The sequence below is a fragment of the Halichoeres trimaculatus genome, unplaced genomic scaffold (genome assembly GCF_033239565.1).
Source record: "Halichoeres trimaculatus isolate MK-OKI-2021-1 unplaced genomic scaffold, fHalTri1.1 fHalTri1_scaffold_21, whole genome shotgun sequence".
Lineage (NCBI taxonomy): Eukaryota > Metazoa > Chordata > Actinopteri > Labriformes > Labridae > Halichoeres > Halichoeres trimaculatus.
This window is the reverse complement of record NW_027437199.1, coordinates 2,691,127-2,705,599: the sequence shown is the minus strand read 5'-3', so window position 1 is coordinate 2,705,599 and position 14,473 is coordinate 2,691,127. Positions and strand designations below refer to the sequence as shown.

Below are 14,473 nucleotides of genomic sequence, written 5' to 3'. Positions count from 1 at the left end.
GGAAAATAAGATGCCAGATAATTACAGTAATATTTTCCTCAATGTATTTTTCATGTGGCTATAGCAGGCAGCTATATAAAGTCAATAATTATGAAATCTCATGTGTACTTGAACTAGGAGCCCATCTTTGTCTCCTTCTTCTCCTAGAAAGCTGAAGTGTTTGTGCTTGAAGTGCAATGAAATGTTTTAAAGAAAAAATATTAACAGTCAGAAGAAGATGAGTTACAAGGACATGGAGGGCCCTACTGACTGGGTTTACCTTGGGTCCCCAAACGACTAAATACGCCCCTGTTCCAAATGTTTGACATTGGAGCAGCTAAAAGACATTTAGCTGCTCTGGCTGAAGATGATTGCAGTCAAGGAGCTAAGAATTTAGGGCAAAGTGGGAAAAGTTTATGTTGCTTGAACAGTGAAATCTCAAAAACAGTAAAAGATATTAAAGAGCAGACATAAACATGAAGAGTGGAAAGATAGCTGAATATTTTAAAGTTTAAATGAGGTCTGTAAGTGGAAGTATGAGGAGGCTGAAACTTCTCAAAGCTGAAGGAGATTTTTCAAGAGAAGCTGAAGTTTCCAATTCATTTCAGATGGAGAATTTTTTTCAGAAAAGGCTGAATAAATCAAAAAGTTAAAGGGTTAGAGATAAGAAAAGTCATAGCACACATCTCCAGAAAAAGCTGAATAGTTTAAAATTCGAATGGTGAAAATCTGACAAAATTTGAAGGAGTAGCGAACCAAAAAACACACGGTAGAATATTAAAGAAGAAGAATAAAGTCACAGGAGAACAATATGTTGAAATGCTGAGTCAGTATTTCAACATAAATATCACTGAAGCCACAAAAAGTTTGGTGTCCATGATCGACAATGAACCATACAAAGTGAGGATCCACTCCAAATACAAAGATGACGAAAAAGAGACGAAAAAAAATAAAATACAAGAAACGGACAAAGAAGAGACATACCAAAAAATTAATAAATAAATAAATAAATAAAAATCAGATGGAAATATATATATATATATATATATATATATATATATATATATATATATATATATATATATATATATATATATATATATATATATATATATATATAAATGAAAAAATGATAATAATAATGAGATGCTTAGATGCAAGTTGCATTTCCTTGCAGCAAATGCGTTGAAACGCTGAAGCTGAAAAAGTTAAAATAGTGGTGAAAAAAACTGAAAATGTGAGATAAAAAAGTTGAATAGTTGAACAAAGTATAAACTGAGTGAAATGCTGAGTCAGCATTTCAACATAAATAGAGAACCAGGAGAACAATGTGAAACGGTCCCAGAAGATGGCGCCAAACCACAAGGCGGGAATTAAAACACAGAGCTCGACCGTAACAGACGATGACTTGAGGTTAACCCTCCATATTCGAAGAAAAGTAACATTATAGATGTGTATATTTTGTCGACTTAGTATTATTATCAATATTTTTTTACGTACATATCGTATTTAGCCTCTAATAAAATAAAAAATAAACGATAACAACTTTCCTATGACGGTAGATGGCAGTATTACCCGTCGGACGCTCTGGAGGCACCACAGAAGAAGAGCAAACTGGTGGGCGGGAGCAGATGCTAGAGAAGTGATCAAAACAGGCTCCTGCTTCAATGGCGAAGGCGATAACTACGTTATAATATATTTATAACGGGGATAAGGGGATAAAACTTAAGATGAGTTCATTTGCTGGTCGGATGAAGGAGTATCCCACAATTTCTCTGGACCGGTTCGACCGAGAAAACATACATGCCCGGGCATATTTCCTCTCCCACTGTCACAAAGGTGAGCCAGGGCTGTTCAGTCTTAAATTGGTGTTTTCATTAAAAAGTATAAAGCTTTATTGAAACAGAATAATGTGGTCTCCTTTTTCTCATATCTTGGCTTTTGACAGATCACATGAAAGGACTGAAAGCACCAATACTGAGGAGGAAACTGCACTTCAGGTGAGGACAGTTAGGGTCTGAGTTTCATTAAAATTGAAGAAATGCCTCCCCTGTGGAGTACAAATGGAACAAAACACTGTTTTGCTGTTTTTTCCACATCAAATACTATTAACAATCATGTCTACTTTGAGTCTACTGGCATCATCTCCTCATGTACACTAAAAGACATCACATAATGAACATTTATCATTTGAAACAATAACTAAACCTGTCTCCTCTCTGGTTGCAGTCGCACAGTCAGGCTGTACTGCTCATTTGTGACCAAAGAGCTCCTGCTGAGCAACCACAAATATGCCTTTTGGGAGGAATACATTGTAAGTATGCTGTAGAGACTAACATGAAAGTAAACAATGATCTACAATCATCTAGAATAGATAATTTCTGTCACATACATAGATCAGAAGTAGGGATAGACTGATTATCAGGCCGATATTTGGCATTTTGGGGCATATCGGCATCGGCCTTTTTTTTTATCCTAAGGCTGATAATGATAATGTCAATGGAAAATCCCATTGACGGGCTAACATAATTAGCATCATGACTATCTTACTGTCTATGAGCTTATTTTAACTTCCACAGACACAAAAATCACCCCACTTATCAACACCCACAAGAATACGTTTTTCTGCCCCTTAAAAAATGATAAGAAGTGTTTTAAACTTACCCTATGGAAGCCCTAAATGGTCAAAACATTTAAAGTCAGTCATGTGAAAACTAAACAGAGAATTAATACCTGTAAAAGTCAGCACAAACTCAGTTCTGTCCAGTCTTATTGCAGTTACATTGAAATTTTGGAAAACTTGATTTACAGTAGAAAACTTTAGCTATTTATTTTTTAAAGTTTTCATTTAACTTTATAAGATACGCTGCTAAGTCTGGGAGCTGTTTAATAAACATATGCTTGAAGGAATTTTAATGCAGTAAAGTGTTGGAGTTTGTATTGTTCAAAATTTTATGACAATATTTTCACTTTAATTGCAAATTAATACCAGCTTCAAATATGGGTTATGAGCCTCCTTACCTTACCTCGGCCCCAAAAAATCCATATCAGTCTATCTCTAATCAGAAGCTGGAAATTTGACTAGACTCTAAAAATCTGACATATAAAACTGTCAGACGTTGACATAGCAGAAAAATAAACCCCAAGCAGGTGGAAAATCTGACCCTGTGATGCAAGGTATTGTAAAAATGACAGAGGACCCAGGACAGACCCCTGAGGAACCCCTTCTCCAAAAGCGCAAAACTTAGTTGTTAAACAAAATCTCTTTCTAACAGGTGATATCTCTTTTATTTTTTGATATATCTTTTATTCTGCCTTCATTTCAGGTTCCCTTGGAGCTGGAGAGCCCGACTCAGATCTCTCTGGTTGATGAGACATCAGGAGAGGTGTAATATCAAAACTGGACTCGATAAACACATCAGCTGTATGGTGGAGAAATATGACATCTGACTCTTCTCGTCTGTTGTTTGTTTGACAGAAAGAAGACATTGTGGTCACTTTGCTTCCTGCAGGCCACTGCCCCGGCTCTGTCATGTGAGTAGGATGTAAAATAAACCACAAAGATGACCGAAGACAGCTAAACAACACCATCTTGATGAGAAATACTTAACATCTTTGTCTGTGTCCGTACACTTGGGTTTTTCTAACACTGTGTTTCAACACATGTCACCTGTCTTTTAAGGTTCCTGTTCGAGGGTTCTCAGGGAAACGTTTTATACACAGGAGACTTCCGGTTAGCTGCTGGAGATGTTTCCAGGATGGAGCATCTGCACTCTGGCAGCAGGTCGTGTTCCTTCTCCATCAACTTGTTTGAGAAAAACAAGGTTAAAAAGTGATATCTCTAACGCTGTTTGTTTCATATTTTACCAACAGAGTGAAGGACATTCAGAGCATTTATCTGGACTCTACTTTCTACGACCCACGGTTTTACCAGATTCCTACTCGGGTAAGTTTCAATGACTCTTAAGTTGTAATACCTGATCTTTTAGGAAGATTGTAAAGAAAATCTGAGTGATTTTTTTGTTTTCCATGAGACACATCTTTAATTCTGGATTTTGGATTTGCTCATTGATTATCACTTTTACTTGTGTGTGTGCAGGAGGTCTGTCTGAGCGGTATCTCGGAACTGGTTGGAAACTGGATCACTCAGAGTCCGTATCACGTGGTTTGGCTCAACTGTAAAGCTGCGTATGGATACGAATACCTGTTCACCAACCTGGGGGAGGAGTTTAACACACAGGTAACACACACACACACACTATCAGTATCACAGCAACTCTACATGAGCTTAGTAAGATTCATGTTTTTGTTTTCAGATTCACGTCAGGAGTTTGGCGATGTTTAAGAAAATGCCAGAGATCCTGAACTACGTGACGACAGACCGCAGGACGCAGATCCACGCCTGCCGACACCCAAAGGTCCGTGTTCCTCCATGATGCCACCACATGATGATGTTGCTTCCTTCAGCAGCTTCTGCTTCTTATCTTTGGACTCTTGTGCCGTTTCTTTTTCCCGTGTGTGCAGGACGAGGAGTTTTTCCAGGGGAACAGGTTGCCGTGTGGCTGCACAGCCCCCGACGGGACGCCGCTCCGCATCATCAGCATCAAACCGTCCACCATGTGGTTCGGGGAGAGGATGAGAAAAACCAGCGTTGTTATAAAGTAAGAGCATCATTATGAGACTGATGATGGATGCAAAGTGAGGATCTGAGAGCTGAATGTGACTCTTTCCAGGACAGGATCCAGTTCCTTCAGAGCCTGCTTCAGTTTCCACTCGTCCTACTCGGAGGTGCTTTGAATACTCATCTGAATATTTCTGTGAAAGCGATGCTAACGCTAACGCTGATGATGTTTCTCTGATTATTCAGCTCAAAGATTTCCTCTCCTACCTCAAACCTGTGAATATCCACCCCAGTGTGATCCCTGTGGGTCGCACGCTGACTGAGGTCACACATCTGTGAGTGAAGAATTCTCTTTGAGCTTTAATCTGAGTTTTTCAGCGTCGTCAGAGTGAGTTTATCTGTGTGTCTGAACAGACTGAAGCTGATGTGCAGGAAACAATCGGATCAAGCACCTGTGTACAAACCTTTAGGAGTCCTCAAACGCAGCATGGTGCAGCGACCTACAAACGGTGAGACACACGACACACCTGTTCCTGCGTTTATAGCTGTGGAGGTTAGCTCAGCAGCTGGTTTGATACGAGAATTCACCTCTTTTCCTGCTTCCTAAGCCCTTGATTCCTCTGATGTAGGACCCTGCCCCCTCACTGAGACTTCCTGACTGTCCAATCAGGTCACAGTAGGTTGTTTAGCCGCTGTTTCTTGAATACGCTGCATGAAAGTTAACACAGCTGCAGAGTCGTGTGCTGTGATGGTCTGCTCGGGCTTTGACCAGAAAATACGCGTGTTTGCACGACTTAAAAAATGTGGTGCATGTTATCTCTTCTGGTATGAACCACAGACTGTAAAAATATGAACGTCCGCTTGCTCAGCTCGAAGTAAGGTCTCCACAAAAACTGCTCCCCCTGGTGGCTGGCTGCAGTATAGGTTTAAAATTCCATCTCCCCAGTCATTCCAGATGGGCTGTGGTCAAACTTTAAAAAATTAATACACCTGGTAGAAATGTTTCTCACGTCTGATTGTTGTGGTGATTTGAAGATATCATTTGGCTCTTTTTTCTGAAAAGTTTCGTTTTCATTAGTTATAAGAGGTTAAAAATTAGGCTTTACGTCACGTTTAACAATGATTGACAGCTGGCGTTCTCGTGTATTTTTTGGAGGGATCGTAAAATATGGGAGGTAGAGTCAGGAAGTGATTAGACTCTTGAAAGAAAAAATATACATATATTTTTGTCACCCAGCTTCACTCGGATTCTCCAAGAATCCCTCATCGTCTCTACTGCGCAGAATCTGGCTCCAAACTGCTACAATGGTGGCGCCTGAGACGGCGGTATTTCGGCTTCAAAACCGTACAATGATAAATGGCGGAGCCACGCTGTCCACTCTATATACAGTCTGTGCTATGAACTGTAAAAGTCTGCAGATACAAACACTTGCAGAAAAAGAAAGGGTGCATTAAAGGCTCTAAAAGACTTAGCAGGAATACTGCGCCCCATGTACGGAAGTAGAAGATGGCACAGATTCAAACTCTACACTCTCGTCCTTGTTTCCTCGTCTATCCACCATCCTTTCCTCTCAAAAAAGCCCCTGAGTAACCTCCAAACAGAAAAATATCAGCTTTTTAAATCCGTCTGATTTGCGCTAACAGTGTTTCCGTCTTCGTCCAGACTCCGACAGCGATGACGAACTCTTCGACTACCTCAACCTCCCACCAACGAGGAAGAAGATGTTCCTGGACCAGGAGACACAGAAAGGTACGGACTCATTCCTAACATTTTGTCTTTTCTTCAGGTGTTTTTTTCTGGGATTGTAAAATTTTTTCTGTTTATTAATCTCAGTGAAAGCTCAGAGTCCTCAGAAAACAGCGCCCCCTGTTTCCTTGGAGGACTCATCACCTGTTACCATCTCACAGCCTGTTACCGGCAACTACGTTGACTGCACTGAGTCCAATGACGAAGAGGAGGACGACGAGGATCAGGAGGAGGAGGATGGAGGAGGAGAGGGTGATGTGGGGTTAAAAAAGGAGGAGGGAGGAGGAGTGAAGGAGGTGCAGGGATCAACTGATGCCCCCAAATGGGAGGACTTCTTCACCAATGAGACGCTTCCTGACAGCCAGAGCAGCCTCAACAGCCAATTACAGTCCTGCTGCTCCCTCCCAAGCCCCGCCCACTCCAGGATGACGGGCTCACAGACGCCCGAGCTGTTCAGCGAGGAGGAGGAGGAAACCCCAAACATCGACGAAAACTTCAGCCTGACCCTGTCTGCCTCTCTATCCAATCACTCCTCCCAGAACCTGGACCCGGCTTTACCCGACACCCTGATCCTCCATCCAGAGCCAGGAGACTCCACGAGGAAAAGGGGTGTGCCTCAGGAGGAGGTGAACGACCAATCAGAGCCAGGGGAGCTCTCCGCATCTCAGGTGTCGTCTGACTTTGATATTCCGTGCACTCCGGAGTCAAAGGCGCCGCCGCCTGATGAGCTGCTGCAGCTGTACAGGAAGTTGGCGTCAGGAGAGGACTGCATCATCAGGACAGAGACTGAGACACAACGCAAAGCTCGATGTTAAGAAATGTTCAGAAACAGAGATGAAATAACTCTAAATACATTAATTTATTTTCTCTGGTTCCTGTTTATCACCGTTGCCTCTTTAATCTTCACCGTTACAAACTTTTCTAACTCCTCATGCCTTCAAACCTCCAGACCACACAAACCTCAGGATGTAAAGCGACACAGAAACAAGTTTATTCTAAAGCACTTTATGTTGGTGATGTTCTACTTATGTTACTTCACCTGCACACTTCAAACCTCCTCCTGTTTTGTTGACAGTTTGTGGTTTACTGTGCGTCAAACTTTCATGTTAAGTGGACCAAGATGAAGTTTTCTTACAAATTAAAAGTTTTCAACTTAAACCAATGAGATTTTGGCCTCATCATAAGAATGTTTTTTATTTTCTGTGTGTTGGGTTAAATTCCTGTCTTATTTACTGATTTAATGTTTGGACTGCAGACATATCCAAACAGTCACCATCACAACACCTAACACAAAAAGGTCATGAAGTTATTTACAAGTCATTATCACTCACAACGAAAGTTTACAGAGTAGATTTACAGGTGTAAAACGGCAAATTAAACACTCAAGGTTTCAGATTAAAAGTATGAATTTATGCAAAAAAGGCAGGTCCGCAAAGATAATTTTATTTAGGCCCAAAAGTTACTTTTTTGATGAAATAAAATGCATTTTTTGGGGCTTCAGTGCCTCTGTTTTTTTTTTTTTTTTAAAAAACCTTCATTTTGTGCTTCATTAATTCTCCCTATTTTTTCTTTCTTGTATTTTTTTAACTCACCTTTTCGGGCTTTCAATTAGAGAGGATGGGCCACTGGATAGAGTAGGAATGAAACTTATAGTCACTTTAAAATTAAAAAACACTACAGAGGACACTAGAAAACAAGAATTAAGACGGGTATGTGAGGCCATAAAGTGTTAAAATAGAATATTTGAAGTTTATCTTCGTATGAAAGCTTTAAACCGTAAAAAAATGAAATTTGACGCACTTTTTTTTGGAGGCGGAACGTGAACGTAGTCCAGTCGGTTGTCGGACATGTATTGGAGACGTACCGGAAACAGCGTGAGGTTACCACAAGTCCCTTTTTCACCTGGTGAGTTTACTCCAAACTGTTTTTAGCTGTTACAGTAAATATTCAGACATATTTCTGAGCAAACTAAAGTATGTTCCTCAGTTATTTGAGCAGCAGAAATCCGTTAATTAACGACCGATCGACAAACGTCACTTTTAGAGATTTAGCTCACGTGAACATCTGATGGCGGGAGAGTCCAGAGGTTTTATTACACACCTTAGAGCTGCACAGTTACTGTAAACGAATGTTAGGGAACGTTTCTACTAACCTGGCCATTAGATAATGATAATTATCCCCTTTGTTGGTTAAGTTCAGCTTGACAACTCAAGCTCTGAATACTCATTCTGGTCGTTGGTGGTGTTAAAGCTACATGAAGCTTTTGGGGCTTTCTACAAATTTCATTCACTGTTTTAAAGCTCTATTTTGACAAACTAAATGGCTCTCTGAAACAACAATAAACCTATTCATATATATTCCTACTTTAAGTATCATTTGTCAGATATAAGTACCAGAGGAGGGCCAAGCTTTATGAAATGTAACTATTGACAAATTATGTATAGTTTCAGATGTATCCCAAATTTAAAAAAAAAGGTTTTGTATTTATATCTGTTTTGTTCTGATAAGTAAGTTTAAAAAAGGGGAAAAAAATAACATTTTCATATTAAACAAAAAAAAAGACATTCTGAACTCAAGAAATCAGACATTCAAAATTCTAGAATGTTAACAGCAAATCAGCATTCCAGAATTCTAAGAGTTGAAATTTTAGAGTTCCAGAATTTAAACTCAGAGCAGCAGCTTAAAATTCTGACACTAAAGAATTCTAGAACATTAACCCCAGAGCAGCATTACATAATTCACAGTAAAGACTTAAGAGTTCTAGAATTTTAACCCCCAAGTAGCATTCCAGATTTTTTGAAAATTAAAATTTAGAATTCTAGAATGCAGACTTCCTGACCAGAACTCCAGTATTAAGGCATGGGGCAAGAATTCTAGAATTTCAACCTCAGGACCAGCATGCAATTATTCTATCAGTTAAAATTCACCCCAGTTGACACAAGGGACAGAACTCCAGAAATTTGACTTCGTTGTAAGCATTTCAGAATTATGATTATTATCATGAAGAAGACTCATGGAATTCTAGAATTTTGACTAGATCGCCCAGTGCTCTAGAATTCTGACAGTAAGATTTTGGAATTCTAGAACTTGACTTCCAAGCCTCAATTCCAGAACTGTGACTTCAGGGTCAGCATTCCAGAGCTTTGATAGTTAGAATTCTGGAAGTCTAGAGTTTTGTGTCCAAAGTAATTTCAAGAATCTTGACTTCAGAGTATGAAATTCAAGACATTTTTAGGAAGAGTTTGAGTGTTATAGAATTTTGGCACCAAGATATTTTCCAGACTTGTGACAGAATTTCGGATTTCTGGAATTTTGACTTCATCGTCAGCGTTCCACGGGTTTAAAGAAAAGTCAAACACAACCTTACCATTCTCATTTGTTTTTATTTACTGTTTCCAGTTCCTTTTGTAAACCTCTTTGAGCTGCAGCCCGTTGTTTCCCTCAGAGCGATCTGTGCAGAGCAGCAAAGATGTTCAGAAGAGCCTCAACACAGGTGAGACAGAACCATGTTTGTAAAAACAGATCGATGCACTGTCTCTGGATTCTCACAGAGGAATGATTGATTAATGATTTGATCTTCACAGATCTTCAGACAGGCGGTGAGATACAGCAGCACAGACCCCAGCCTCATCCTGGAGAGATGTGAGTAAACTTTGTGGTCAGGAGGAATTCTCCTTGGATCAATCTGGTCCAAAACTCAGGATGTCTGTGTCTCATTCCAGCGATAAACAAAGTCCAGCTTTTGGGTCGGGTGGGTCAGGACCCTGTGATGAGACAAGTGGAAGGCCGAAACCCTGTCACCATCTTCTCTTTAGCGACTAACGAGATGTGGCGCTCTGGAGACGGCGAGACGAGCCCGACAGGTGAGATGTCAGATAAAATTGAGTGACCTGCAGTTGTCATGTTCTGCCACTAGAGGTCAGTGCTGCACCTCGGCCTCTGAACACAAGATGGATTACTGTTGTTTGATCTGAAGGTTGAAAACAACTGAACAACATGTGAGGGTGAATTAAAGCAGCAGGAACTCAGTGATGCTGCGTCTGTCCCTGAAGTGTTCACACGACACAAACAAATCGTTTGTCATACTCATTTAAAGTCTAAGATGAGCCTGTTTTTAAACTCAGCACAAATATACCAACATTTCCTCTCTTTACAGAGAGCAGAAAGATAAATAAATCTTTATAATCTGTTTTAAGAGTCCAGCAACAGTAATGTTGTTTATTAAATTGTTTTGACTGATCTCTGTTTATGTGTTTTTGTTTTCAGGTGACATCAGCCAGAAGACCACGTGGCATCGTGTGTCCGTCTTTAAGCCTGGTTTGAGAGACGTAGCGTACCAATACGTCAAGAAAGGGTACAACCTTCAACACCTTTGTTTTTTTCCTGACAATTAATTTATTTTCATTAATTCTTTGCCTGTATGATTTTTCTGCATTCAATTATTATTATTATTTTTTGTATTTGGTGAAAATGAACTGATTTTAGTTGCAAATTTAAACAAATTTGGTTTGAATTATTTTCCAAAATGGCTCCAGAGTCATGTGACTGACCCTGAGTCTCTCACTGTTTCAGGTCCAGGATTTTAGTAGAGGGTAAACTGGACTATGGGGAGTATGTAGACAAGAACCAAGTGAGAAGACAGGCCACCACCATCATCGCAGGTCAGAAAACAAACACACACGTCCATCTTTAATCAAAACGACCCGAGCCCAGGTGAATCACTGTCCTGTCTTCCTCCCTTTTCTTTAGATAACATCATTTTCCTCAGCGACAACATTCGAGACAGAACCTGAAGCACCTTTCCTCTCAGTCTCCACTTAACCCCAAGACACCTCCTCATTTCGGATTCACGTGTTCAGACCAAGAACAACTTTGAGGACCTTAACGCCACCAAAGAAGGAACTGATTTACCCATGAGGAGGGGGACAGATTATTCTGTGACACCCTGAGGAGCCTCCTGTAGACTTTGAGATGTCAGGAGGAGAAAAAAGAGCCCGTGTGTAGTTTAAAACATGTACTTATTCTGGTTTCGATCTTCCCACATGTATATAACCATCAAGAAGCTACCGTTTGTACCTCTCTTAGTTTGTACCTCTTTTAGTTTGTACCTCTTTTAGTTTGTACCTCTTTTAGTTTGTACCTCTTTTAGTTTGTACCTCTCTTAGTTTGTACCTCTTTTAGTTTGTACCTCTTTTAGTTTGTACCTCGTTTAGTTTGTACCTCATGTAGTTTATCCACAACTTTTATGTAAGAGTGACGGAGAGAATGTGAAAGTATACTGACAGATGTTTCTCTGTGTTGAGAAGACGTAGCTCTGCGAAGAGCAACTTTCCTGTGATGAGGATCATAAATAAAAGTAATTATATTTTTTTTTATTCTCTTGTAAAGACATCTCATGAAGCTAGAAGGAAGGATTTAACTGTTTTTACAGGTTTCAAACCACCAACCCGGCAGTCTTATTGACGCTGTAAGACCATTGTTAAGTTCCTGTTTAGTTTTCTCTGTACATCATGACTTTTTCTAAGGCCTTAGTTCAAATCACAGCTCAGTTTTCTTGCAGTTCAGCAAAATTAAAGAAAGCGATATTTTACATTTTTGTCATCCAATAAAAACCTCAACCTCCAAACCAAGGGTTGTTGCTTTATTTTCGACAGGAAAATGTGTTTTTAGAAGATGCTTTGTTTTTTTCTTTTTGCTTTGTCACCTTCAGGTCAGTTGTTATCTGATCTCTTTCTCATTTCCTTTCTGGGCGCTGAAAGTTCACTGTCTGATCACTTCTGGTTTTCTGAAATGTCTCAATAGCTTCTTTGGAGAAACCCCCTTTTTAAAACTCACTTTGGATTGTATTGATGATCATTAAACTGAGTTGAAAATGAAAAAAAATAAAAATATTTCCACCGAAATTCTCAAGAAAAGGTCAGAAACATCACAGTGTTTTTATTTCACCCCTTTTTTAAAAGCCCACTCTTTCCTTGGATTTGATTGGCTGCCTGTAACAGCGGGGGCGGGCTCAAATCAAAAGCAGTCTTGGCTTAAACTGATTGGTGGGCCTGATTTCAAAACACCGTTGTGATTGGTCGTAACATTTGCCCGTTGAACTCTCTAGGCGGGCTTTTGGAGCTAGCTGTTCTCTGATTGGTCAGTTAACTCTGCCTGGGCGGGAGCGAGAGTTGCTTTTTGAAACCTGTAGATTCAGACGAGATGAATCGTGAAGCTAACGTAGATGAGCTAAACCAAGCCGGAATGTATGGCTACGGTTAAACCCCCGAAATTGCAGCGTCCAGACTCTCGGTATTTCACAATTAATTAATTTAAAAATCAACTTCGCTAAAGTTTCTTCACTAATGACAGAAATTTTAATTTTTTTAGTCATTTAAACTGAAGCCCGTTTCCGCCAGGTATAAAATGTACTACTTTTATCATTATTATAATTATTATTTTTATTATTTTTATCGGAGCACAGGCTTCCCTACATTTAAATTTAAATACGCTCAATATTTTTGATAAATTGATTTCTATATATGTATTCTTTTTAAGGATGCTTACAGCTTTTGATTTTAAACTTATACTCACATACTGTTCAGAATAAAATAGGAAGAGAGATAATTTAATTATTATTATATACGTGTCAGTACCATACAATTTTGCTTCAAATATGATTTTTTGCTTTGAAATTTAAAAGACAAAGCATTTAAATGAAACGCGAGTGCTTTATTTTGAAAGTCCAAACCGGATCTACGTTCATGTAGATGTAGGCGTTTCGTAGCATGTTTTATAAACAGCTGGAAAATATTAAATAAAACCTTTAAATATTCAAAATTTGATCAGAGATGAATACGATGCCTGTTTCAATTTTTTAAAAATGGTTTATTGTTGTTTTAATTTTATTATTTATTTTTTAATTTTGTTTTTTCCTCAGCCCGTCGCTGACTCCGCCCCTTGCATTCCTGTATGTCTGGGCCGTGAGGAGGAGCAGCAGGAGGAAAGAAAAGGGAAGAGAGTCTGCTGGGAGCTGACTGTGGACCCCTGAACCAGAGAGGAGATGATAAACAACAACAACACAAACAACAACAATAAAAACCAGTCCCAGCTTCAGTCCGACCTCTGCTGCGTCTCTACATAACCCACATTCATCCGGCTCCAGCAGGACGTGTCTGAGTTCCTGACTCTTTCTGGGCTTTTTAAAGTTGTGGGGAACTTTTTTGGGACTGTTGGGGTTTGGTCTGCAGTTTGCGAAGATCCGTTTCTCTGAAGGAAGAGGAAACAAAAAGCGATAAAACCTTCAAAGAGAGAGCTTTTCTGGAAAATCATGGAAATCCTGGACAGTACTGAACCGTTTCTACACTGGGACAGGAACCTGAGCGAGCTGTCTGAGGCCGGGGAGATCGACTGTGTGCTCTACACTAATGTAAGTAATCGATTAAGGCAGCGAGCGATTAATCGATCGACTCTGAGGCCTCTCAGTGGGAAATAATGACGTTTGTTTTGCTTTTTGAGGATTTGCTGTGAAGTGTGTGTGTGTGTGTGTGTGTGTGTGTGTGTGTGTGTGTGTGTGTGTGTGTGTGTGTGTGTGTGTGTGGTACCCGACTCTCCATTCATGACTTGAGCCTTGGGATCCAGGATGCAAGTTCCTCAGAGTCTTTGTTGACTTTTCTGCTCAGTTTTTGCGCATTATCAACAAGAAAATGACAAAATAAAGACACAAAATGCACTAAAGCAAATAAAATACCCAAATTAATAAATTCAGAATGACAAAGTATTTATTTTTATAAAGTCAGGTTGAAAATACTCCATTCAAGTCTTATTTTTATTGTTTAACCAAACAAAACAAAAAAAGTAGTGTATTGAAATTTCAGATATCGTAAAAGGACATATTTTTGGCACTTTGTCACAATTTTCTGGAAAATACCATCCACAGGAAGCTTAAATATGTTAACAGTATGTCTGGATATACCATAAAACTTGGATTTATCCTTTATTTTGACTTTTTTTTTTTTAATAACAAAGCACTAAAATGCAGAAAAAGATCCTCAAAGTCATGGTGATGTCTTTAAATTAGCTGCTATATTCAAAAAGAAAGTCTAAATTCCAACTATTTTGAGTTGCATGCTATTTTATGATTGTGC

General features: G+C 39.4%; 3 protein-coding genes across 3 annotated transcripts in view; all 3 read left to right on the top strand.

Moving 5' to 3' along the window:
- The first annotated feature begins 1,550 nt into the window (after positions 1–1,550).
- Positions 1,551–7,478, top strand: dclre1c (DNA cross-link repair 1C, PSO2 homolog (S. cerevisiae)). Its single transcript, XM_074698248.1, has 15 exons — positions 1,551–1,818; positions 1,928–1,979; positions 2,209–2,293; positions 3,306–3,365; positions 3,458–3,513; positions 3,662–3,763; positions 3,853–3,925; positions 4,079–4,219; positions 4,296–4,397; positions 4,504–4,640; positions 4,713–4,767; positions 4,847–4,935; positions 5,015–5,109; positions 6,264–6,350; positions 6,435–7,478. Exons 1-15 carry the CDS (start codon positions 1,710–1,712, stop codon positions 7,160–7,162), a joined length of 1,971 nt encoding a protein of 656 aa, XP_074554349.1. The 5' UTR covers positions 1,551–1,709; the 3' UTR covers positions 7,163–7,478.
- A 688-nt stretch (positions 7,479–8,166) lies between these two features.
- On the top strand, positions 8,167–11,470 carry ssbp1 (single-stranded DNA binding protein 1). Its single transcript, XM_074698342.1, has 7 exons — positions 8,167–8,252; positions 9,747–9,840; positions 9,932–9,989; positions 10,070–10,210; positions 10,614–10,701; positions 10,920–11,008; positions 11,097–11,470. The coding sequence occupies exons 2-7, from the start codon at positions 9,817–9,819 to the stop codon at positions 11,138–11,140; spliced, it is 444 nt and encodes a 147-aa protein (XP_074554443.1). The 5' UTR covers positions 8,167–8,252; positions 9,747–9,816; the 3' UTR covers positions 11,141–11,470.
- Positions 11,471–13,301: 1,831 nt separating this feature from the next.
- Positions 13,302–14,473, top strand: part of creb3l2 (cAMP responsive element binding protein 3-like 2) — a 34,642-nt gene continuing 33,470 nt past the window's right edge. The window contains exon 1 of the mRNA XM_074698729.1: positions 13,302–13,755. Coding sequence (XP_074554830.1) covers positions 13,657–13,755 — 99 coding nt within the window. The 5' untranslated portion in view covers positions 13,302–13,656. The remainder of the gene's footprint in view (positions 13,756–14,473) is intronic.